The following is a 23559-nucleotide window of genomic DNA, read 5'->3' as shown; positions in this document are numbered from 1 at the left end:
GAGACAGTCAGCCAGTGAGTGTGAGTGTGTGTGTGAGAGAGAGAGAGAGAGAGAAAGAGGGAGGGAGGGAGAGAGAGTGAGTGCAGCCTGCAGAAATATTTTTCATGTAATTGTCTGGCAACTCCTCTGACAAGCACTTCTTCATTTTTATTATGCTCATGTCTGACAGAATGTGTGTCAGGCAACCCATCACAGATAACCTGTCCTAGGATCAGAGGAGACAAAAACAGGTGTCATATCTGTGGTCAAAACTCTAAAAGATTTGCAAGGGAGATCAGCCGACAATTACTTTAATGCTGCTGCTTTTATCCCATGATGTTATTATCTCAAGGTGCTGGCTGTTGCATGACTGCCTCAAAGAGCGCAAGACAGGACACAGTGGAAACTTGATAGTTATTAAATATAAAGGGCACTGTGTGGAGCTGGATTTGGTTCAAAGTTTGGAGCAAAAGTTGCAATTGGGAGCATTTGCCTAGGGCTATAAAAACTCACAGTTATCTGAAGTCTTGTTGGAATAAGATAATAGGAAATGTAATAAAAGTTTCCTTTTTTGTGAAATTTTTATTTCTCTGTATACATGGATGGATGATGTGTACAAGACCATAAGTTCTTTCAACGTGGTGATGATAAAATGGTTATCATACACAAGCAGCCAGCTCCATCACTTTCAATCACTTTGTATTGCTTCAACCAAATTGGGGTAATTTCTTTATTTTTATAATTGTAGTAATTCGTGAATGTTCTTTACGATATCAAACAATATTTAAGCATGCTAGTTGGAATTATTAGTGGCTCATTAATGCAGAGCTAAGAGCATAAGAAGTAGGAGCAGGAGTAGGCCATTTGGCCCCTCAAGCCTGCTCTGCCATTCAATAGGACCATGACTGGTCAGATCTTGTCCTCAGTTCCATCCACTTTCCTGTCTGTCTCCCATAACCTTTGACTTCTTGTAGATCAAAAATCTGTTTAACTCAGCCTTGACTATATTCAATGACCTAGTGTCCACTGCTGTAGAGAATTCCAAAGATTCAAGACCCTCTGAGAGAAAAAAATTCCGCCTTATCTCCATCTTAAGTGGGCCAGTTATTCTGAGAATGTGCCCCCTTGCCCTAGATTCTCCCACGAGGGGAAACATCCTCTCAGTATCTACCCTGCCGAGCCCCCCTCAGAATCTTATATGTTTCAATAAGATCACCCCACATTCTTCTAAACTCCAATGGGTATAGGCCCAACCTTCTCAGCCTTTTCCTCATTAGACAATCCCTTCCAACTCAGGAATCAGCTTAGTGAAAATCAAAGCAAAATACTGCTGATGCTGGAAACCTGAAATAAAAACTGGAAATACCCAGCAGGTCAGGCAGCATCTTTGGAGGGAGACATTTCAGGTCAATGAGAACTGAGGAAAGTCAGAAATGTAATGGGCTTTGAGCAAGTGAAAGAGGGGAGGTGGGGGGAAAGAACAAAAGGGAAGGTCTGTGATAGAATGGAGGGAAGGAGAAATTAATTGACTAAAGTTTTTGTGGTAATGGGTAAAGGAACAAAACATGTTTCCAGATATCAAAATTTATGGATGAAATGGAACTTTAAAGCATTGTGAACTGTGAGGTGGATAGTGTAGAACTTCAAAAGGACACAGACTGGTTGGTGTAATGGGCGGACAGATGACAGATGAAATTCAATGCGGAGAAATGTAAAGTGATTCACTTTATTAGGAAAAGCACTGAAACAATATAAAATAAAGGGTACAATTCTAAAGAGGGTGCAGGAGCAGAGCAACCTGGGTATATGTGTGCATAAATCATTGAAGGTGGCAGGACAGGTTGAGAGAGCAGTTAATAAAGAAAACAGTATCCTGGGTTTTATTAATAGGGGCATAGAGTACAAGAGCAAGGTGGTTATGATAAATTTGTATAAAACATTGATTCAGACTGGTTCCAGGTATGAGGAACTTCAGCAATGTAGACAGATTGGAGAAGTTAGGACTGTTTTCCTTGGAGACGAGAAGGTTGAGAGGAGATTTGATAGAGATAATAAACATTATGAGAGGCCTGGGCAGAGTAGTTAGCAAGAAACTGTTCCCATTGGTGGAAGGAACGGGAACAAGAGGGCACAGATTTAAGGTAATTGGCAAAAGAAGCAATGGTGACATGAGGAAAACCTTTTTCATACAGTGAGCATTTAGGATCTAGAAGGCACTGCCTGTGAGCGTGATGGAGGCAGGTTCAATCGAGGCTTTTGAAAGGGAATTGAATCATTATCTGAAGAGGAAGAATGTGCAAGGTTATGAGGAGAAGGCGGGAGAATGGCACTAAGTGAATTGGTCATTCAGAGAGATGGTGCAGACACGCTGGGCCGAATGGCCTCCTCCTGTGCTGCAACGATTCTGTGATTCAGATGAAGTGTGAATGGCTGCAGAGCAGCTGCCTGAATGCAATGTGAAGGAAGAAAAGAAATGATAAAAAAAGCATGAAACAAAATGGAGGCAGAGCTTATTATCTAAAATTGCTGAACTCAACATTGAAGGCTATAGAGAGCCAAAAGATGAAGTGCTTGTGCTGAGCTTCATTGGAAAAATGCAGCAAGCCAAAGATCAAATGGTTCTAATGAACCTTCTCTTAACTGCCTCCAATGCAAGTATACCCTTCCTTAAGTAAGGTGACCAAAACTGTACAGAGTAATTTAGGCGTGGTCTCACCAATGCCCTGTACAGTTGTAGCAAGACTGCCCTACTTTTATACGTCATCCCCTTTGCAATAAAGGCCAACTTTCTATTTGCCTTTCTAATTACTTGCTGTATGTTTTGTGATTCATGCATGATGACACCCAGATCCCTCTGTACCACAGTATTCTGCAGTCTCTCCCCAATTAAATAACATCCTGCTTTGTTACTCTCTTCCTGCCAAAATGGACAACCTCTCATTTTCCCACATTATACTCCATCTGCCAAATCTTTGCCCACTCACTTAACCTGTCAATATCCTTTTGCAGACTCTTTGGACAGGATTCTCCCTTTGGGACAGGACATAGAGGTCGGTGCTGTTTCTGACTCCTGAGCCTGTCCTCGGAGGAGGGGGCTGGGTGGGTGGGTGAGGGGTGGGGTTGTGGGGTGTGGGGGTGATGGTGGTGGGTGGGAGATAGCCACTTATTGTGATTTTCACAGGGACAGCTAATTAATAACCAGAGGGCAGGCACTCACCATTCAGGCGAGGACACGTGTGTCACTCTCAAACCTGGAGGACCAACCAGAGGCCTTCCAGCTTGAAAGGAGCAGCAGGCAAAACAGAGGGTAAGTATGGGAGAGGGTGTTTCAAAACGGAGGTGCTGTCTCTCCAATCTTTTTAAGTTAATTTTAAAAATGGATCTTGTAACCAGGCCACCACTGTTGAGAGGAACAACATGTAGAGAGCAGAGGTGAAACTTCTCTAAGGGGTTGCCTGTGGCCACTTCTGTACTTTAAAAAAAATTCATTCATGGGATGTGGGCGTCGCTGGCTAGGTCAGATTTATTGCCCATCCCTAATTGCCCTTGTTCAGAGGGCATTTTAAGAGTCAACCACATTTCTGTGGGTCTTTATTTACTCGTTGTTGAGATGTGGGCATCACTGACTAGGCCGGCATTTATTGCCCATCCCTAATTGCCCTGTTCAGAGGGCATTTAAGAGTCAACCACATTGCTGTGGGTCTGGAGTCACATGTAGGCCAGGCCAGGTAAGGACGGCAGATTTCCTTCCCTAAAGGACATTAGTGAACCAGATGGGCTTTTATGACAATCAACAATGGTTTCATGGTCATCATCAGACTTTTAATTCCAGATCTTTATTGAATTCAAATTTCACCATCTGCCCTGCGTCGCTGGAATACTAGTCCAGTAACAATACCACTATTCCACCAGCTCTTCCTGAAAGGCAGGGAGGGTATTTAACCCTGCCTGTTGCTCTGCCCCCCACACCCCCCTCTGCACCACCTGTGGGAACCTGGAGGCCGACTTCCAGTCTTCAACAGGCCACCAGGCTATTTTTAGCTCCTGCCTGCTTCAGTTCCCAACCCAGGAGAGGACTCAAAATCCTGCACTTTGTATCCTCCTCGCAACTTGATTTCCTACCTATCTTTGTAAAATCAAGGAAATTGGCTGCAATACAATGATTCAGATCATTATAGTGTTGAGCCACAGCACTGATCCCGGTGACATCCCACTTGTTACTGTTAGTGCAGCTCATTTACAAAGTTAAATTCACATTTTGTAGGTTAATTTCCATTGCGTAAAGAGAGAAATAAAATGAATTAAAAATTTCCAATAAATGAATACTCAGATCTCAAATAGATGCATTTGAAGTCCCATCAAGGAGATGTTAAGCATGTGTACATTTACTTGAATATTTTTTTAATTCATTCACAAGATGTGATAGTTGTTGGCTGGGCCAGCATTTATTGCCCATCACTAATTGCCCTTGAGAAGGTGGTGGTGAGCTGCCTTCTTGAAATGCTGCAGCCACCGTGCTGTTAGGGAGGGAGTTCCATGTTTTGACCCAGCGACAGTGAAGGAGCGGCGATATAATTCCAAGTCCAGGTCATGAATTTTGTCCTTCTAGATGGTAGAGGTCATGGTTTGGAAGGTGCTGTCTAAGGAGGCTTGGTGAGTTCCTGCAGTGTATCTTGTAGATGGTACACACTGCTGCTACTGTGTATCAGTGGTGGAGGGAATGAATGTTTGTGGATGACACCCCAGTCAAGCGGGCTACTTTGTCCTGGATGGTGTCAAGCTTCATGACTATTGTTGGAGCTGCACTCATCCAGGCAAATGTAGAGTATTCCATTACACTCCTGACTTGTGCCTTGTAGATGGCGGACAGGCTTTGGGGAATCGGGAAGTGAGTTACTCCCTGCAGAACTCCCAGCCTCTGACCTGCTCTTGTAGCCACAATATTTATATGGCTAGTCCAGTTCAGTTCCTGGTCAATGGCAACCCCCAGGATGTTGATAGTGGGGGATTCAGCAATGGTAATGCCATTGAATGTCAAGGGGAGATGGTTAGATATTCTCTTGTTGGAGGTAGTCATTGCCTGGCACTTGTGTGGTGCAAATGTTGCTTGCCACTTGTCAGTCCAAGCCTGAATGTTGTCCAGGTCTTGCTTAATGTGAATGGTACTTGTAGTATTGGGTCTGGTACATACAGCGTTAATGTGGGACTGAGTACAGTACCGCCCACATGGTGATGTATGAAGGCACATGACCTAGACCTAGGGTCAGTGTGATGTTGTCCAGAGACATGTTCAGACCAAGGGTGGAGATAGCTCTTTACCTGCAGCCTTTACTGTATAGTTGTCTATAGTTACAAGTAGTTAATAAAGACTTGCTGTTACCATACAGAAGACTATGAAGACTTCTTTAACAGACATGTTCTTCAACCAACACCATCACAACAGTACTCACGATTGTGCAATCATCAGTGAATATGCCCATTTCTGATCTTATGATAGAGGAAGGTCATTGATGAAGCAATTGGTTTTTCAAAATAGGGAACAGATATTTTCCAAAGTTCTGCCAAGTTGTAACTTTTGATATCTAAAGCAGAATATGCATATTTTTGTACTCTGGAAAAAGTAATATTTTTCCTTTAGCAGTGATGCAAGACCTTGATCTTCATTATATGTTGCTTTATTGTGACTCACTGTCCTGTGTGGTGCTAATTTCAACTCATTAGAGTTGGGAACCCACACTCCTGCTCATGTGATTGTCAAGTGAGGTGATTACATTTTCTTCAATGTGCCCTTGTGCTACTGTAAATGGATAGAATAGAATTCCAGCCCTTTATAGCAGCAGGCGGTGGGCAGACGTGCTGTTTAGTGATGTAGACTTTACCCTCGCGCTTGTTCATTTAGAGTTGTATACAATCTGAAATTGCTTTTACTCAAACTAATTTCCTGAGTCCATTCTTTTGATTTTCAGCCAAACCTCGTTTGGCATATCAATGATAAGGATCACACTCTCTGTTTGCATTGGACCTCACTGTCACACTGCTAATATTTATAGCCCTTGCTCCTGCCTTTTCTATTGGCTGGATCTACTGATTATGAAAATGTTATTCACACTAGCAGAGAGGCTCTTCTAGTGAACGATTGAAGTTTGAATATGAGAGCAATGATTCAAGACAGCACTTAAATCCAGCTTACAACACTGAAACCAGCCATTTGGCTTGACTGGTCTGTTTTGTGTTTGTGCTCCTTCCCAGACTCTTCCCACTCTAATTCATCTCATTCCATCATGTCCTTCTATTCCTTTTTCCCTCATGTTTATCTACCTTCCCCATAAATGTATCTATACTATTCACGTCAACCGCTCCCCATAATAATGAGTTCCACATTCTTGCCGCTCACTGGGTAAAGAGGTTTCCTGAATTCCTTATTTGATTTATTAGTGACTATCTTATATTTATAGTCTCTAATTGTGGACTCCACACAAGTGGAAACATCTTTTCCTATTGAACCCTTTCATAATCTGAAAGACCTCTATCAGGTCACCCCCTCCATCAGGTCACCCCCTCTATCAGCTCTTTTTTTGTAGAGAAAGGAGCCCCAGCCTGTTCAGTCTGTGCTGATAGTTATAAGCTCGCAGTTCTGTTATCGTTCATGCAAATCTTTTTTGCACCATTTTGGGTATCTATATATCCTTTATGTTGTACTGCAATATATATGTACATGGTTTCTGTATAAACAGGATATCAAATTCAATAAACAGTTCATTAACAGTGCTGTAATAATCATCAGCTTAATGAAATTGTGGTAGTTAATTTATTACAACCGATTCATTTTATTCACAAGAAAGGAAGACTTGCATTTTTCTAGTGTCTTTCACAACCTCAGCAGTTTGCAATCGATGAAGTAATAATTTTGAAGTATGGTCTCTGTTGTTGTGTAGGAAACACAGCGGCCAATTTCCACACAGCAAGCTCCTACAAAAAGCAATGTGATAGTGACCAGATAATCTGCTTTTGTGATGTTAGTTGAGGGGGTATCACAGAATCACAGACAGAATCACAGAATTGTTACAGTGCAGATGGAGGCCATTTGGCCCATCTTAGTAAATATTGGCCAGGACACTGGGGAGATCTCCCCTGTTCTTCTTCAAAATAGTGCTGTGGGATCTTTAACATCCACTTAAGAGAGCAGTGTGCTCTGAAAGGAAGTTCCGAATTTGCTACTTAAACCTCTCCACCTCGCTACATCTCTCTTCTCCTAAAGACCATCTCAAAACCTCCCTGCTTCAGCTACCCCAATGTCCTAATGTGGCTCAGTGTCAAATTTTGTTTGCAAAGGTCCCTATGAAGCATTTTGGCATGTTTTATTATGTTATTGTTGTTGTTATTGAGATGACTGAAAGAGCCTATGACAGAGAGAGAGAGAATGTAGCAATTTCAAGAGATTGATTCAAATGCAAGTGGGTTACAGCTCATGTTTACCTGTGAGAATATTGGCAGATAGGCCAGAATTTTCCAGTCCCTCACGCTGGTGGGATCTTCCACTCCTGCCAATTTGAGCGGAGATTTCAGTGACTCGCCAGTCCCGCTGCGGGGGAACCCACTGGTGGTAGTGGGGTGGGGTGGTGGGGAGGCTGGAAAATTCCGGCCATAGAGTCATAGTCCTGAATTTCCCAGGGCTGCTATGCACAGACAGGGAGGTGGGAAGACGGTCAAAATGCCAATGGGGGGGCTGGCGGGCGGAGGGTGTCTACCACATGAGAGACCGCATGGTGAACCCTGGTGGTCTCTCAGTGGGCTCGGGGTGGGGGTGGTGGTGCAGGGGGATATGTTTTTTGGGCATTATTTGGTCCATTGAGGGCTCCTCCCCCGTTACAATGGCTGCCCCTGTGGCATCGGCACCACCTGCCTTGAGTGACCTCCCCATCCCCATCACAGGGGCATGCCCTGGCACCCCAAGAACCCTCATAAGCTTACCTTGAGGTTACACGCCATTGATGCATCCCTCATCCTGCAGGTACAGCCCCAGTCTGATTGGGCTGACAAAAATGTAGCCCCAGTCCAGTTGTTGACCACTAAAGCGGAGTATCGCAACGTGTGTTGTCCCCCACCACAAGCTTTCAGGCCTGGCAGTGGGAACGCTAGCCACCTCCAAATATTTCTAGCTATAGAGTCATTATGGCACAGAAGGAGGCCACCTGGCACATTAAGTCCATGCCAGCTCTCTGTAGAGCAACCCGGTCAGTGCCATCCCCCTGCTGTATTCCGGTGTGTGCGCTCTGTTTGCCTCGACCAGCCCCTGTGGTAGCAAGTTCCACATTCTCAGTGGTCTGTCCAGACTGAATGGGTAGCTGTAGAGTCAGTGGTAGGTGTGAAACAGCAGGTTAGCTGCTAGGGTATGGCTTGATAATAGCAGAGCAAGAAGTAGGGAGTGAGGAAAATATATTAAAAATGTATAAAGAGGTTGATTCACTTTGGGCTGATATTTGTCAGTTGTGGTGCTAGGAATGGGCCTTCATTTCTCCTTGGAGAAAGGAATTGACCCAATGTCACTGAAACAAATTCATTGTTCACAGAATGACATTTATTTATTAAATTGAGCATAGGAACAGGAGGCCATTCAGCCCCTTGAGCCTGTTCCTCCATTCAGTTAGATCATGGCTTATCCATAAATTTAATTCCATTTACCCGCCTTGGGTCAGCCCAATCAGGTTCTGTGAGCCTTAATCCCCTTTACCCAACAAAAATATGTCAACCTCAGTTTTGAAATTTTCAATTGACCTCTAGCCTCAACAGTTTTTTGTGGGAGAGAGTTTCAAATTTCCACTCTCCTTTGTGCAATGAAATTCTTCCTGGCCTGTTTCTCTAACCTTCTATATAATTCTACTTGGTTGCATTTTAAGAGAGCCAGCACAGGCACATGGCCTCCTTTTGTGCTGTATAATGATTCTTTATTTCAAAACAAATATGTAATTTGCTGTTTCTTTTCCCCAGCATTGGACAAGCTCAGCACCCAACACCTCTACCATCCAACTCAGGTGGAGATCGTCCAATCCAATGTGGTGTTTGACATCAGCAGCCTGATGTTGTACGGGACACAGGCTGTTCCTGTGCGCCTCAAAATCCTTCTCGACCGCCTCTTTAGTGTGCTGAAACAGGAGGAGGTGCTTCAGATCCTGCATGGCCTGGGCTGGACTCTCCGAGACTATGTCCGCGGATACATCCTTCAGGTAGGAACTAGCATGAAGTGTGGAAAAGAAGGTCACTCCGAGCACCTCTTAGCCTGGTGAGGATGGCCACCCTTCTTCTGACACCTGGTTACCAGCCTCAGTTCTGAAGTAGTATTATAGACTGAGAAGTGTCCCTTCAAAGCAAAGATGTAAGCTCACATCTTTAGTGCTCACAGCTCATTCTGTCACAGCCAACAACTGGGGGTCGTTGCCTTGAAGGTTGAAGAGAAGTATCTTTAATAATATGCATAACTTGTTTGCCATATTGCAGCTAATTTGTGGCTGCTTTTCATGCTGCTGCTTGGTGCGAATGTCTCAAGAGTTGCTATTAGCTGGGCTGGGATCCACATACCCTGAATCCCAACTAGGAATGGGCTTTCAGTCCCTTGCAAAACAATCAACATAAACAGGGAGCGAGGTCAGGAGAGCCTCATCATGTTGCAGGTCTTTAATGGTGCCCAACATACAATCAAAGTAGACATGCCTGGGGATCCCAACCAACTGAGGGGATCAGGTGGAGATCATCTGTGTTCTAGGCAGGGATCAAGGTTGGAACTCCAAAGACACAATCAAAATTTTTAAAATGGAAGTATCTTTTCTTGGGCAGTCCCTTTATCAAGGGATCTGTTGGGGAGGGGGTTAACATTCTCTTTTGGGAGGATTTTGATTTACTCCCCAACTGCTCTGTCTCCACTGAACTTTCCAGCTCAAACAGTGGTGTGGGCCTGGGACCTGTCTGTTAGCCAATGCCAGGCTAATGAAAGGATCCAGCAATCTTTTGGCAGGGCCTGAGATGTGACATTCTCTAGATTTTTGAGGCCATAATTTCTAAATTCGTGGCAGGTTTCTGTATTTCTAGAAACTCACCGACACATTGCCCTGGCCCGATGGAAAAATGAACAAATCTTGTCCGAAGATTTAATACAGTTAGTGAAAACTCAAGTCCTTTTTGAAAGGTTTTCAGGAGAATTAGATGACAGTGATTAGAAATGACTTTCACTCCTACTATATTCTATGTAGCCATTCATTGGTGATTTATGGCTCATCAAGTACGTTTTAGTTTGGTAAATCTGCATTGGTTGTGAGTGAATCTTGCTGGTGAATAATAAAACTCGGGATACTACCTGATGCTGTGTCCAGTCGAACTCGTTTTCAGTTTCCTCTCTCCTCACCGTCCAAGGGCCCAAACGTTCCTTTCAAGTGAAGCAGCATTTCATTTGCATTTCCCCTAACTTAGTCTACTGCATTCGTTGCTCCCAATGCGGTCTCCTCTACATTGGAGAGACCAAACGTAAACTGGGCGACCACTTTGCAGAACACCTGCGGTCTGTCCGCAAGAAAGACCCAAACCTCCCTGTCGCTTGCCATTTTAACACTCCACCCTGCTGTCTTGCCCACATGTCTGTCCTTGGCTTGCTGCATTGTTCCAGTGAAGCCCAACGCAAACTGGAGGAACAGCACCTCATCTTCCGCCTCGGCACTTTACAGCCTTCCGGACTGAATATTGAATTGAACAACTTTAGATCTTGAACTCCCTCCTCCATCCCCACTCCCTTTCCGTTTCTTCCCCCTCCCTTTTGTTTTTTTCCAATAATTTATATAGATTTTTCTTTTCTCACCTATTTCCATTATTTTTAAATCTATACCTTTTATACCCTGTTAGTCTTTCCACCCCACCCCCGCTAGAGCTGTACCTTGAGTGTCCTGCCATCCATTCTTAATTAGCACATTCATTTAGATAATATCACCACCTTCAACACCTCTTTGTTCCTTTGTCTGTGACATCTTTTGAGTATCTGCTCCTATCACTGCTTGCTTGTCCCTACAACCACACCTCCCTCCCACCACTTCTCTCCCCCCACCCCCACCTTAAACCAGCTTATATTACACCCCTCTCCTAATATTACTCAGTTCTGTTGAAGGGTCATGAGGACTCGAAACGTCAACTCTTTTCTTCTCCGCCGATGCTGCCAGACCTGCTGAGTTTTTCCAGGTAATTCTGTTTTTGTTTTTTCATTTTCAGTTCTGTCTGTTACTGTATTTCTCCAATAACCAACACTCTGCATGAGTTTTCTTTCTACAACATTATGTCTTCCTGCTTCCTGTTTTGTGTTTCTTTATTATTGGTTTTAGACAATAATGTGAATTTACCTGCTGAGTCACATCATTGAATGGAAGCCAGAATCGAATTGGAAAGTGTGATAGTGTGTATGGAGTGAACTACAGCGGATCTCTGCCAAAGTCACAGCACTGTCAGGAACATCATGGTTTTTTTTTTGATGTCTGCATGGAAATACATGGGGCCAGCAAGGAGCTTCCAAGATGGTGGAAGAAATACAAGTCCACAGGAAACCATTGCAATCACGATGAGTTTTAAAATGGCAGCTTTCATATGTCAATTTTCACTTTGAGAACATATTTCAGAAAACCTTCCAATTCATGACAATCAGCTTGATAGATTTACATTTTAACTCCCCTTGATTTGACCATCTTGGAAGCATGCTAAACTGCATCTCGCTCTTTCCATGGGACTTCATGGACCTAATCTCAAGTGGCCAGATTACTCTGGGTTCTGTATATTAAGAGTTAATTACATACTACAACAGTTCTTGCTTCATATCCTTGGTGTAAGTGTAACCTGAAAGCTGGTTTAACCTCACACTGCAACAAAGCATTGAGGTTCAGCCCTGAGGTAGACTCACCTCTGAGTCAGTTCAGACCTTCACACCCAAATTACACTTACTGGTCCGAATATATTTTAGCGTCACACCATTGTGATGCATGTCTGTTTTGACCAGGGGTCAATAGGCTTGTGATTATGTGTCAGGATATCAGAGATCTGATGAACAATAGTATCACTCTCTGTGTTATGATTCCCATGGAGACTGATAATTTTTAAAAATGATATTTGAATTTTTATAGGAAACGGTCCATAGCTACTCCCAGCTTCAGTGGGTTCATGTCTCCCCGTTTTGCCGAGTTGTAACCTCGAGTGACTGTCAAAAGGCACTTCCCTCAGTTTTCAGAGGATTTCCAAACCGACTAGCAGCATAACGCCCACTCCGATGATTTCTCCTCCCAGTCTCACCAGGACAAATCTTCCAGAGTCTTAAGATTGCCATGGGATGCGTCCCTTCAACTAGAGACCATCTTCCCTCCCGGTTTAAGCCTGGTAGCTTGTAGAGGGCTTACAGCCTTCTTCTCTCTGCTGACCACACCAGCTGCAGTCTTTTGTTTCTGACAGACCTCTCTCTCTCTCTCTTTTTGCCCAAAGACTCAGAGACTGAAGGTCTGTCCACAGTCAACCCAGCTGCTCCTGCCTATCCTTACTCCACCTGTAACCGTGCAATCCTCACCCTCACCTGTACCCGTGCAATCCTCACCCCCACCTGTACCCGTGCAATCCTCACCCCCACCTGTACCCGTGCAATCCTCACCCCCACCTGTACCCGTGCAATCCTCATCCTCACCTGTACCTGTGCAATCCTCACCCCCATCTGTACCTGTGCAATCCTCACCCCCACCTGTACCCGTGCAATCCTCACCCCCACCTGTACCCGTGCAATCCTCACTCCCACCTGTACCCGTGCAATCCTCACTCCCACCTGGACACATGCAATCCTCACCCCCACCTGTACCCGTGCAATCCTCACCCCCACCTGTACCCGTGCAATTCTCACCCCCACCTGGACCCGTGCAATCCTCACCCCCACCTGTACCCGTGCAATCCTCACCCCCACCTGTACTCGTGCAATTCTCACCCCCACCTGTACCTGTGCAATCCTCACCCCCACCTGTACCCGTGCAATCCTCACCCCCACCTGTACCCGTGCAATCCTCACCCCCACCTGTACCCGTGCAATCCTCACCCCCACCTGTACCCGTGCAATCCTCACCCCCACCTGTACCCGTGCAATTCTCACCCCCACCTGTACCCGTGCAGTCCTCATCCCCACCTGTACCCGTGCAATTCTCACCCCCACCTGGACCCGTGCAATCCTCACTCCATGGTACCTGTGCAATCCTCACCCCCACCTGTACCCATGCAATCCTCACCCCCACCTGTACCCGTGCAATCCTCACCCCCACCTGGACCCGTGCAGTCCTCACCCGCACCTGTACCCGTGCAATCCTCACCCCCACCTGTACCCGTGCAATCCTCACCCCCACCTGTACCCGTGCAATCCTCACCCCCACCTGGACCCGTGCAGTCCTCACCCGCACCTGTACCCGTGCAATCCTCACCCCCACCTGTACCCGTGCAATCCTCACCCCCACCTGTACCCGTGCAATCCTCACCCCCACCTGTACCCGTGCAATCCTCACCCCCACCTGTACCCGTGCAATCCTCACCCCCACCTGTACCCGTGCAATCCTCACCCCCACCTGTACCCGTGCAATCCTCACCCCCACCTGTACCCGTGCAATCCTCACCCCCACCTGTACCCGTGCAATCCTCACCCCCCACCTGTACCCGTGCAATCCTCACCCCCACCTGTACCCGTGCAATCCTCACTCCCACCTGTACCCGTGCAATCCTCACCCCCACCTGTACCCGTGCAATCCTCACTCCCACCTGTACCCGTGCAATCCTCACTCCACGGTACCTGTGCAATCCTCACTTCATCTGAATCTGGATTCAATCGAGTGGCAAAAGTAAGGAATGTTTTACTGAAGGCAGCAAAACTCAAATATTACCATGGATGTTTTCAGCCAACCTTAATCAGAAAGCCAAGGTGGAGTGGACATTTAGCACCTTGCTCCCAGGATGTCTCAACCTAGGCTCCTCGTGCCCATGGTAACCTAGCCACTCAGGCTTGTTGTTAGGCAGGATTCAAAGCAGATCACATGACCCTCTTCACTCCTCCATTTTACCTTGAATTAAAGGGACAGCCCAAAACACAATCATCTCATAAAACCTCTCATTCATCATGTTCTGTCTCAGAGCCTGATCGAGTGAAATAGCGAATCAAACAGGAGAAATGTGAAGAGCCGTGTGAAAATTAAGATTTAATTTGATTTAAAAAAAAATCCATGTCTCCAATATCATGAAGGAATTATATTTTGCAGTTGGCTATAGCATCAACGGGTCCTGTATGCACTTTATCACTGCCTCGTGAACTAAATGTACCTTGTGGATGATTATCCTCTAGTTTTAAATTCTTTCCATCTGATTGTGTTTAAAAATCACTACTTCATTGAAAAAGACAGAATCTGTTAGGAACGATTTGTTAATTATATTAAGATATTGAGTTAGGTTAGGCAATATTCGATATTATTATGGTGGTTGACAGGGCTCTCAACCGTGTCGGGCCCATCTCCTGCGCATCCGCCCTCACACCTTCCTCTCCCTCCCGGAACCAGGATAGGGTCCCCCTTGTTCTCACTTATCACCCCACCAGCCTCCGCGTTCAAAGGATCATCCTCTGCCAATTCTGCCAACTCCAGCATGATGCCACCGCCAAACACATCTTCCCTTCACCCCCCCAGCGGCATTCCGCAGGGATCGTTCCCTCCGGGACACCCTGGTCCACTCCTCCATCACCCCCTACACCTCAACCCCCTCCCACGGCACCTTCCCATGCAACCGCAGAAGTTGCAACACCTGCCCCTTTACTTCCCCTCTCCTCACCGTCCAAGAGCCCAAACACTCCTTTCAAGTGAAGCAGCATTTCACTTGCACTTCCCTCAATTTAGTCTACTGCATTCGCTGCTCCCAATGCGCTTTGCTCTACATTGGAGAGACCAAACGCAGACTGGGTGACCACTTTGCAGAACACCTTCGGTCTGTCCGCAAGCATGACCCAGACCTCCCTGTCGCTTGCCATTTCAACACTCCACCCTGCTCTCATGCCCACATGTCCGTCCTTGGCTTGCTGCAATGTTCCAGTGAAGCTCAATGCAAACTGGAGGAACAGCACCTCATCTTCTGACTAGGCACTTTACAGCCGTCCGGACTGAATATTGAGTTCAACAATTTTAGATCATGAACTCTCTCCTCCATCCCCACCCCCTCTCCGATCCCTCTTTTTTCCAATAATTTATATAGATTTTTCTTTTCCCACCTATTTCCATTATTTTAAAATGTATTTCCATCCATTGTTTTATCGCTACCTTTTAGCCTATTTCGATCCCTACCCCCCACCCCACCCCCACTAGGGCTATCTGTACCTTGCTCATCCTGCTTTCAACCCTTCATGTCACCTATTAGCACATTCCTTAAATAATATCACCACCGTCAACACCTCTTTGTCCTTTTGCCTATGGCATCTATTGGCAATCTCCACCTATCACTGGCCCTCTATCCAGCTCTACCTGTCCCACCCCCCCTTAAACCAGCTTATGTTTCACCTCTTTTCTATTTTACCTTAGTTCTGTTGAAGAGTCATACGGACTCGAAACGTTAACTGTGTTCCTCTCCGCAGATGCTGTCAGACCTGCTGAGTTTTTCCAGGTATTTTTATTTTTGATTTTGTTTTGGATTTCCAGCATCTGCAGTTTTTTGCTTTTATCTTCGATATTATTATGTTGGATTCCTGATTAAGGTTGGCTGAAAATTGTCACGATGTAGGCATCCATGGTAATATTTGAGTTTTGTTGCCTTCAGTAAAACATTCCTTACTTTTACCACTCGATCGAATCCAGGTTCAGGTGAGGTGAGGAATTGTACAGGTACAGATGTGGATTGAGGTTTGAACAGGTAAAGGTGGAGTGAGGATTATATGGGTACATGTGGAGTGAGGATTATATGGGTACATGTGGTGCGAGGATTATATGGGTAAAGGCGGAGTGAGGATTGTGTGGGCACAGGCGGAGTGAGGATTGTGTGGGCACAGGCGGAGTGAGGATTGTGTGGGCACAGGCGGAGTGAGGATTGTGTGGGCACAGGCGGAGTGAGGATTGTGTGGGCACAGGCGGAGTGAGGATTGTGTGGGCACAGGCGGAGTGAGGATTGTGTGGGTACAGGCGGAGTGAGGATTGTATTGGTGCAGGTGGAGTGAAGATTGTGTGGGTACACGTGGAGTGAGGATTGTACGGGTACAGGCGGAGTGAGGATTGTACGGGTGCAGGCGGAGTGAGGATTGTACGGATGCAGGCGGAGTGAGGATTGTACGGGTGCAGGCGGAGTGAGGATTGTGCGGGTGCAGGTGGAGTGAGGATTGTGTGGGTGCAGGTGGAGTGAGGATTGTACGGGTGCAGGCGGAGTGAGGATTGTGCGGGTGCAGGTGGAGTGAGGATTGTGCGGGTGCAGGTGGAGTGAGGATTGTGTGGGTGCAGGTGGAGTGAGGATTGTACGGGTGCAGGCGGAGTGAGGATTGTGTGGGTGCAGGCGGAGTGAGGATTGTACGGGTGCAGGCGGAGTGAGGATTGTGCGGGTGCAGGCGGAGTGAGGATTGTACGGGTGCCGGCGGAGTGAGGATTGTGTGGGTGCAGGTGGAGTGAGGATTGTACGGGTGCAGGCGGAGTGAGGATTGTACGGGTGCAGGCGGAGTGAGGATTGTGCGGGTGCAGGCGGAGTGAGGATTGTGCGGGTGCAGGCGGAGTGAGGATTGTGCGGGTGCAGGCGGAGTGAGGATTGTGCGGGTGCAGGCGGAGTGAGGATTGTGCGGGTGCAGGCGGAGCGAGGATTGTACGGGTGCAGGCGGAGTGAGGATTGTGTGGGTGCAGGGTGAGTGAGGATTGTGTGGGTGCAGGCGGAGTGAGGATTGTGCGGGTGCAGGCGGAGCGAGGATTGTACGGGTGCAGGCGGAGCGAGGATTGTGCGGGTGCAGGCGGAGCGAGGATTGTACGGGTGCAGGCGGAGTGAGGATTGTGCGGGTGCAGGCGGAGTGAGGATTGTACGGGTGCAGGCGGAGTGAGGATTGTGCGGGTGCAGGCGGAGTGAGGATTGTGTGGGTGCAGGCGGAGTGAGGATTGTGCGGGTGCAGGCAGAGTGAGGAAGCCATGAGAGCAGATTTCCATTCACATCTGCTCTCTTATTAACATTAGTGATCAGAGGAGCCTCACCTTCTAGGTGAAAAACGTTCAGTTTAACGGTGACAGAAATTCATGATCAATGTTAAATTTGAGTCTTTTTGTATACGCTGTAGTTCAGTTGCTCCCATGGCACAGTTACCTGGTCATTTAAATAAATTACAGAATTTTGTTGCTACAAAGTTTGAAGGGAAAGTCGTTATACGTTTTCTCACCTTTCAGGAGATAATGAAATTATTTCGGATTAAGAACATCCATTTTCTCCCACTTCCTCCTTTACAGAGACATTTAAAATAAATGGGTTAAACCTCTGCTTAAGTAATGGAGAGATGGATTTCAGACAAGCATATTAAACAAGCATACCAAGCCTTGGGGGGGTGGGGCATGCCTCATGTGAGAGCAGCCCCTATTCACTATCCACTGGTGTCAGAATCAGCTGTTCATTGTTCATGCTATCAAACTTTTGGGTGTTAAATATTCACTCGTGTCTCACTCCTCATAGTCCATTATTGTCTATCTAACTCACTTATGTCTGTGTGTCGTCTGCACCTTCCTGGCCAGAACATTCTCTGTATGATATGGATAATCTTTGCTAGTTCCTGGAGCAGTGCAGCAGGGCCTGAGACAATGTAGCAGGGCCCGGGGATAATGTAGCAGGACCCAGGGACAATGTAGCAGAGCCGGGGACAATGTAGCAGGACCCGGGGACAATGTAGCAGAGCCGGGGACAATGTAGCAGGACCGGGGACAATATAGCAGGACCCGGGGACAATGCAGCAGGGCCCGGGGACAATGCAGCAGGGCCCGGGGACAATGCAGCAGGGCCCGGGGACAATGTAGCAGGGCCCGGGGACAATGTAGCAGGGCCGGGGACAATGTAGCAGGACCCGGGGACAATGTAGCAGGGCCCGAGACAATGTAGCAGGGCCCGGGGATAATGTAGCAGGACCCGGGGCCCAGGGACAATGTAGCAGGACCCGGGGACAATGTAGCAGGGCCCAGGGACAATGTAGCAGGGCCCAGGGACAATGTAGCAGAGCCCAAGGACAATGTAACAGGGCCCAAGGACAATATAGCAGAGCTGGGGACAATGAAGCAGGACCCAGGAACAATGTGCAGAGCTGGGGACAATGTAGCAGAGCCGGGGTCCTGTGAAATGAATCTGGAGTCCTTTTCCTAAATCATGCTATTTGGTTCTGGGAGCTATTCTTTTATCCACCATAAAGTTCCCATGAGCAAAAAAAAAAGCAAAGTTGATACCAGTGTCAAAAATGTTAGATCTGTGCTGAGTAGCTTATTTTCACCTGATTCTGTCATCTCTGGCTCAGTGGCAAGAGAAATAAAAAAGTAGTGTTGCATAATTATGAAATATACAGGTCCAGAAATAAACTCTGATCTTGGTATTAAAAAGCGAACACATCAGAAGCTAATGAATAGAGAATGCATCTTTCTTTAAATCCATAGTTTGTAATAAAAAGCAAATGCCCAGTGCACTGTTTCAATGTCCCAGGCACAATTCGAGTGTCCCGAGCACAGTTCTAGTGTCCTGTGCGCTGTTACATTGCCCGCGGCTCTGCTACTTTGCCCCCGGCTCTGCTACATTGTCCCCTGGGCTCTGCTACATTGTCCCTGGGCCCTGCTACATTGTCCCCTGGGCTCTGCTACATTGTCCCCCGGGCTCTGCTACATTGTCCCCCGGGCTCTGCTACATTGTCCCCGGGCTCTGCTACATTGTCCCTGGCTCTGCTACATTGTTCCCGGCTCTGCTACATTGTTCCCGGCTCTGCTACATTGTCGCTGGGCCCTGCTACATTGTCCCTGGGCCTTGCTACATTTCCCCCGACTCTGCTACATTGTCCCCGGGCCCTGCTACATTGTCCCCGGGCCCTGCTACATTGTCCCCGGGCCCTGCTACATTGTCCCCGGGCCCTGCTACATTGTCCCCGGGCCCTGCTACGTTGTCCCCGGGCCCTGCTACGTTGTCCCCGGGCCCTGCTACGTTGTCCCCGGGCCCTGCTACGTTGTCCCCGGGCCCTGCTACGTTGTCCCCGGGCCCTGCTACGTTGTCCCCGGGCCCTGCTACGTTGTCCCCCGGCCCTGCTACGTTGTCCCCGGGCCCTGCTACGTTGTCCCCGGGCCCTGCTACGTTGTCCCCGGGCCCTGCTACGTTGTCCCCGGGCCCTGCTACGTTGTCCCCGGGCCCTGCTACGTTGTCCCCGGGCCCTGCTACGTTGTCCCCGGGCCCTGCTACGTTGTCCCCGGGCCCTGCTACGTTGTCCCCGGGCCCTGCTACGTTGTCCCCGGGCCCTGCTACGTTGTCCCCGGGCCCTGCTACGTTGTCCCCGGGCCCTGCTACGTTGTCCCCGGGCCCTGCTACGTTGTCCCCGGGCCCTGCTACGTTGTCCCCGGGCCCTGCTACGTTGTCCCCGGGCCCTGCTACGTTGTCCCCGGCTCTGCTACATTGTCGCTGGGCCCTGCTACATTGTCCCTGGGCCTTGCTACATTTCCCCCGGCTCTGCTACATTGCCCCTGGGCCCTGCTACATTGTCCCTAGGCCCTGCTACATTGTCCCTGGGCCCTGATACATTGTCCCAGGGCCCTGCTACGTTGTCGCTGGGCCCTGCTACGTTGTCGCTGGGCCCTGCTACATTGTCCCCGGGTTCTGCTACATTGTTCCAGGCCCTCCTACATTGCCCCCGTCCTGCTGTGTTAGCCCCGGGCCCTGCTATATTGCCCTGGGCCCTGTTACGATGTCCCGGGCACAGCTATAATCTCAAGAATTGAAGATTCAGGGAGTTCACTTCATAATGAGGGAGTAGAATTAATCTGAAATCTATATCATTGCAGATGATTTTGATTCTGGACCCATTCCAAAGTCTATTGTGAAGAGAACTTTCTATGTTAAATTGCACCTTTCTAGTCACTTATAAGAATGTGGTGATGATTGTTGTCGGCAGCTCTAGGCCCAAGGCCACACACAGTTCATAATAGCCCCTTATGTAAACATCATCCTCGATTATAGCAATTTAAGAGATCACTTTATCCCAGTGAACTTTCCTTTAATCAACTCAAACTTTCAGTGTATTAATTCTCAGTATTTATTTTAATTGTAGTGATCCTTTGCCTCAAGATAACCAATATCTAAGCTGCATTATGAAATACAGTTTCCACATGTGGTAACCGCTGTCAAAACCTCCAGGTTAGGTCTTGCATTGTGGGATAAACTCTCTCCAGTCTATCGAAACCCCACACTCAAATTACATCTGTTTCCCACACCAGCCTCAAAGAACAGGGTCACTCCCGTGTCCCGTGGGGGACAGTGTCTCTCCCCTGTCTCGGGAAGGACGGTGTCTCTCCCCCCGTGTCCCGTGGGGGACAGTGTCTCTCCCGTGTCCCGTGGGGGACAGTGTCTCTCCCATGTCCCGTGGGGGACAGTGTCTCTCCCGTGTCCCGTGGGGGACAGTGTCTCTCCCGTGTCCCGGGAAGGACGGTGTCTCCCCTGTCTTGGGAAAGACGGTGTCTCTCCCATGTCCTGGGAATGACGGTGTCTATCCCGTGTCTCGGGAAGGGCGGTGTCTCCCCCGTGTCCCGGGAAGGACGGTAACTCTCCCGTGTCCCGCGGGGGACGGTGTCTCTCCCGTGTCCCGTGGGGGACGGTGTCTCTCCCGTGTCCCGCGGGGGACAGTGTCTCTCTCGTGTCCTCCGGGGGACAGTGTCTCTCCCGTGTCCCGGGAAGGACGGTATCTTTCCCGTGTCCCTGGTTGTTGGTTTTTTTATTATTCCATTGCGACTCGCAGTTTCTGTCCAATAGGATTTTGATTTTTACTTAGAAAAAGGCTTGGGCAGAGTGTGTAGTGATAGTCGATTCACTCCTGCTGAATTTAATCTTCTCTCTTTTTATATGTGCATCAAACCTAGTAATCATTTCCGGAGCACACAATGTGTTCTACTTTGTTTAAAGAGTTGCTTAAAGACTCTGCTAAGCATTTGCAAACCCACAGAATAACTAGACTATCTTGCTAATATGGAGGAAAATACAGCTATCTTTTCATTCATTCATAAACCATCAACATGACCACATGCGTGTCTGTCACAATAGCTCAGTAAACATAAGCAATATTGACCGGGGAACCAGATGGATTGTCCCTGGTTTGTGCCGGGCCTGTGGTAGGCCATTGTGATTAACCTTAGTGGTTTCAGGCTAAGGAATGGATAACATGAGGCAGTGACCCCACTCTTGATGAATATCCAGTTGAAAAAGGCAAGAAGGGGATGTGGACTGAGAAGGAAAGTGACTGTGAGTGTGACGGTTTGGCAGCTCCAGCTCTGTAATTGAATAGAGTGCTTGCTGCCGAGGTTTTGCTGCAGAGTTGTCAGAAGGTGGGGAAATAGTGGGCCAAAGCCAGCAGAACTGCAACTTAACATCGAGTCTTAGACATGTGGACCTGAGAAAGAAAACGGAGTATTTGGGATAAAACATTTGCATTGGCCTCGAGAGAGATGTGGTTAGTGTTTGACCTTTGTCGGTGAGATAGTTGAGAGATTTTGTGTCTCCCCTAGTCAACTCCTGAATGTTAATGAGATTAGGTATAAAGCCTTGCTCATGCTTCTTAAAAATAATATTAACTGTCTTCTTCATCCTGTTCTTATATTGAACAGTGAAGCTGAAGCCATTCACTGAGGCAACCAGAAGGCAGTTGTACAAGTACGTTGATCAGAAAGAAAGGGCATAATCTAGTCTTCAAATATTAGTTACCAGTTAATTAGATAAACACAAGAAGATGCATTAATTCCCCCAATTAAGAGGGATCTAGGCAGACTGACTAAATTTTACAATGTCGAATGTTTCCTGGCAGTCGTAAATATACCAAGAGACATCACCATAGTACCTGACTTTGATGGGCAGTCAGCATGCAAGTGGTTAGGAGAAAAACAGATCTTCCATCAGTAGGATAGCTATTGCATTCAGCGGGCAAAATGCTGTGGTTCACCTTCGTGACCCAATCACTCAAGAAAAGACCTTCCAACTTGTTAAAAAAAACACACACACAAACACACAAATAAATCAACGCAATGAAATTCAGAGATCATTTCAATGGAGTGAAAATCAACAGGGTTTCTAGAACTTCCAGGAAATCCACCCCATCAGATTATAATCCGCTGGATGAATATGGACATTGACTCCGTTGTGCCCCCTCTAACACTCCCCCTCCCTCATGTATGCTGACATAGTCGCCCTCCAACCTTACAACTTCACACTGCCAGTCTCTCCTCTCTCTCTCTCTGATTAATCTGATACTGTTCTCTCCCTCCAAACCGCACCCAACTCATCCTCTGCAAACAGACCATCTCTTCACAAACCTGCAGTGGTGATGTTGCTACCTTCCTTGCATAGGATCATAGGAACAGGAGGAGGCCATTCAGCCCCTCAAGCATGTTTTATCATTCAATGAGCTTTATGGCTGAGTTGTCTTTGAACTCCATCTACCTCCTTTAGTTCCAGATCCCTTTATACTCTTAGCTAGCAAAAATCTATTGATCTCAGATTTTAAAGTATTAATTAAGTTAGAATCTACTGCTTTTTGTGGCAGAGTTTCACATTTCAGCCACCTTCTGCATGAAGAAATGGTTTCTAACTTCTCTCTTCAATGGCCATGCTCTGGTGTGAAGGTTTTCCCCCTTATTCTAGACTCTCTCCATCTGCAAAAGAAATTTCTCTCTATCCAGCCCATCGGTTCCTTTCAAAATCCTGAAAACCTCAATCAGATCACCCGTGAACCTTCTATATTCCAGGGAATGGGCTCCTGATTTACGTAATCTCTCCTTATATGGATCAGTAAAGGTTATTTGGGATCAAAGGGTGTGAAAGTCTACGGTAACCAATAGTGGTCACTATCAAGGCAGGAACTGATCAAAACTGGGGTGAAATCCCAAGAAAGTTCAAAGTATTAGAAAGAAATCAGATCTCTGGGTCCTGAGCCCTTTAATCAGTTTATTGGTCTCGAATCACTCCCGGTGATCTGCTGTTCTCCATGAGCTTCCACCCCTGACATCTCGCATGAATGTTCTGTATATTTTTGATTTGTTTTCTGACATTCCGCCCAGACCCAATGAAGTACAGCACAGCACTGAAAAATATGAGATCATTAAAGTTTTACAGCTTATTTAGGGAATGCCGTTAATAAAGAGATTTTCTGCACTGTGATCTGTTTAACTAAAGCATAACATGACACAGGATATAACTGTTTAAAATCTGTGCTCATATCACACAGTTGAACAAATGCAATTCATTACCCAGTCAATTCCTTTTTCATTTCAAAATATTTGATATGTATTTTAATCAATTAAAGCTACATTTCCCATTTTGTTCTATTATTCCAGG

General features: G+C 47.0%; 1 protein-coding gene across 6 annotated transcripts in view; it reads left to right on the top strand.

Moving 5' to 3' along the window:
- The window catches only part of LOC144668385 (zinc finger protein basonuclin-2-like), a 530041-nt gene that overhangs the window by 337406 nt on the left and 169076 nt on the right, over positions 1-23559 (top strand). For all 6 annotated transcript variants that reach the window (XM_078530412.1, XM_078530400.1, XM_078530379.1 and 3 more), the window contains one exon: positions 8968-9203. In XM_078530412.1, coding sequence (XP_078386538.1) covers positions 9057-9203 — 147 coding nt within the window. In that variant the 5' untranslated portion in view covers positions 8968-9056. The remainder of the gene's footprint in view (positions 1-8967; positions 9204-23559) is intronic.

Source organism: Cetorhinus maximus, chromosome 2 (assembly GCF_964194155.1).
Source record: "Cetorhinus maximus chromosome 2, sCetMax3.hap1.1, whole genome shotgun sequence".
Taxonomy (NCBI): Eukaryota; Metazoa; Chordata; class Chondrichthyes; order Lamniformes; family Cetorhinidae; genus Cetorhinus; species Cetorhinus maximus.
The sequence above is the reverse complement of the archived record's forward strand: the minus strand, read 5'-3'. Positions and strand labels throughout refer to the sequence as shown.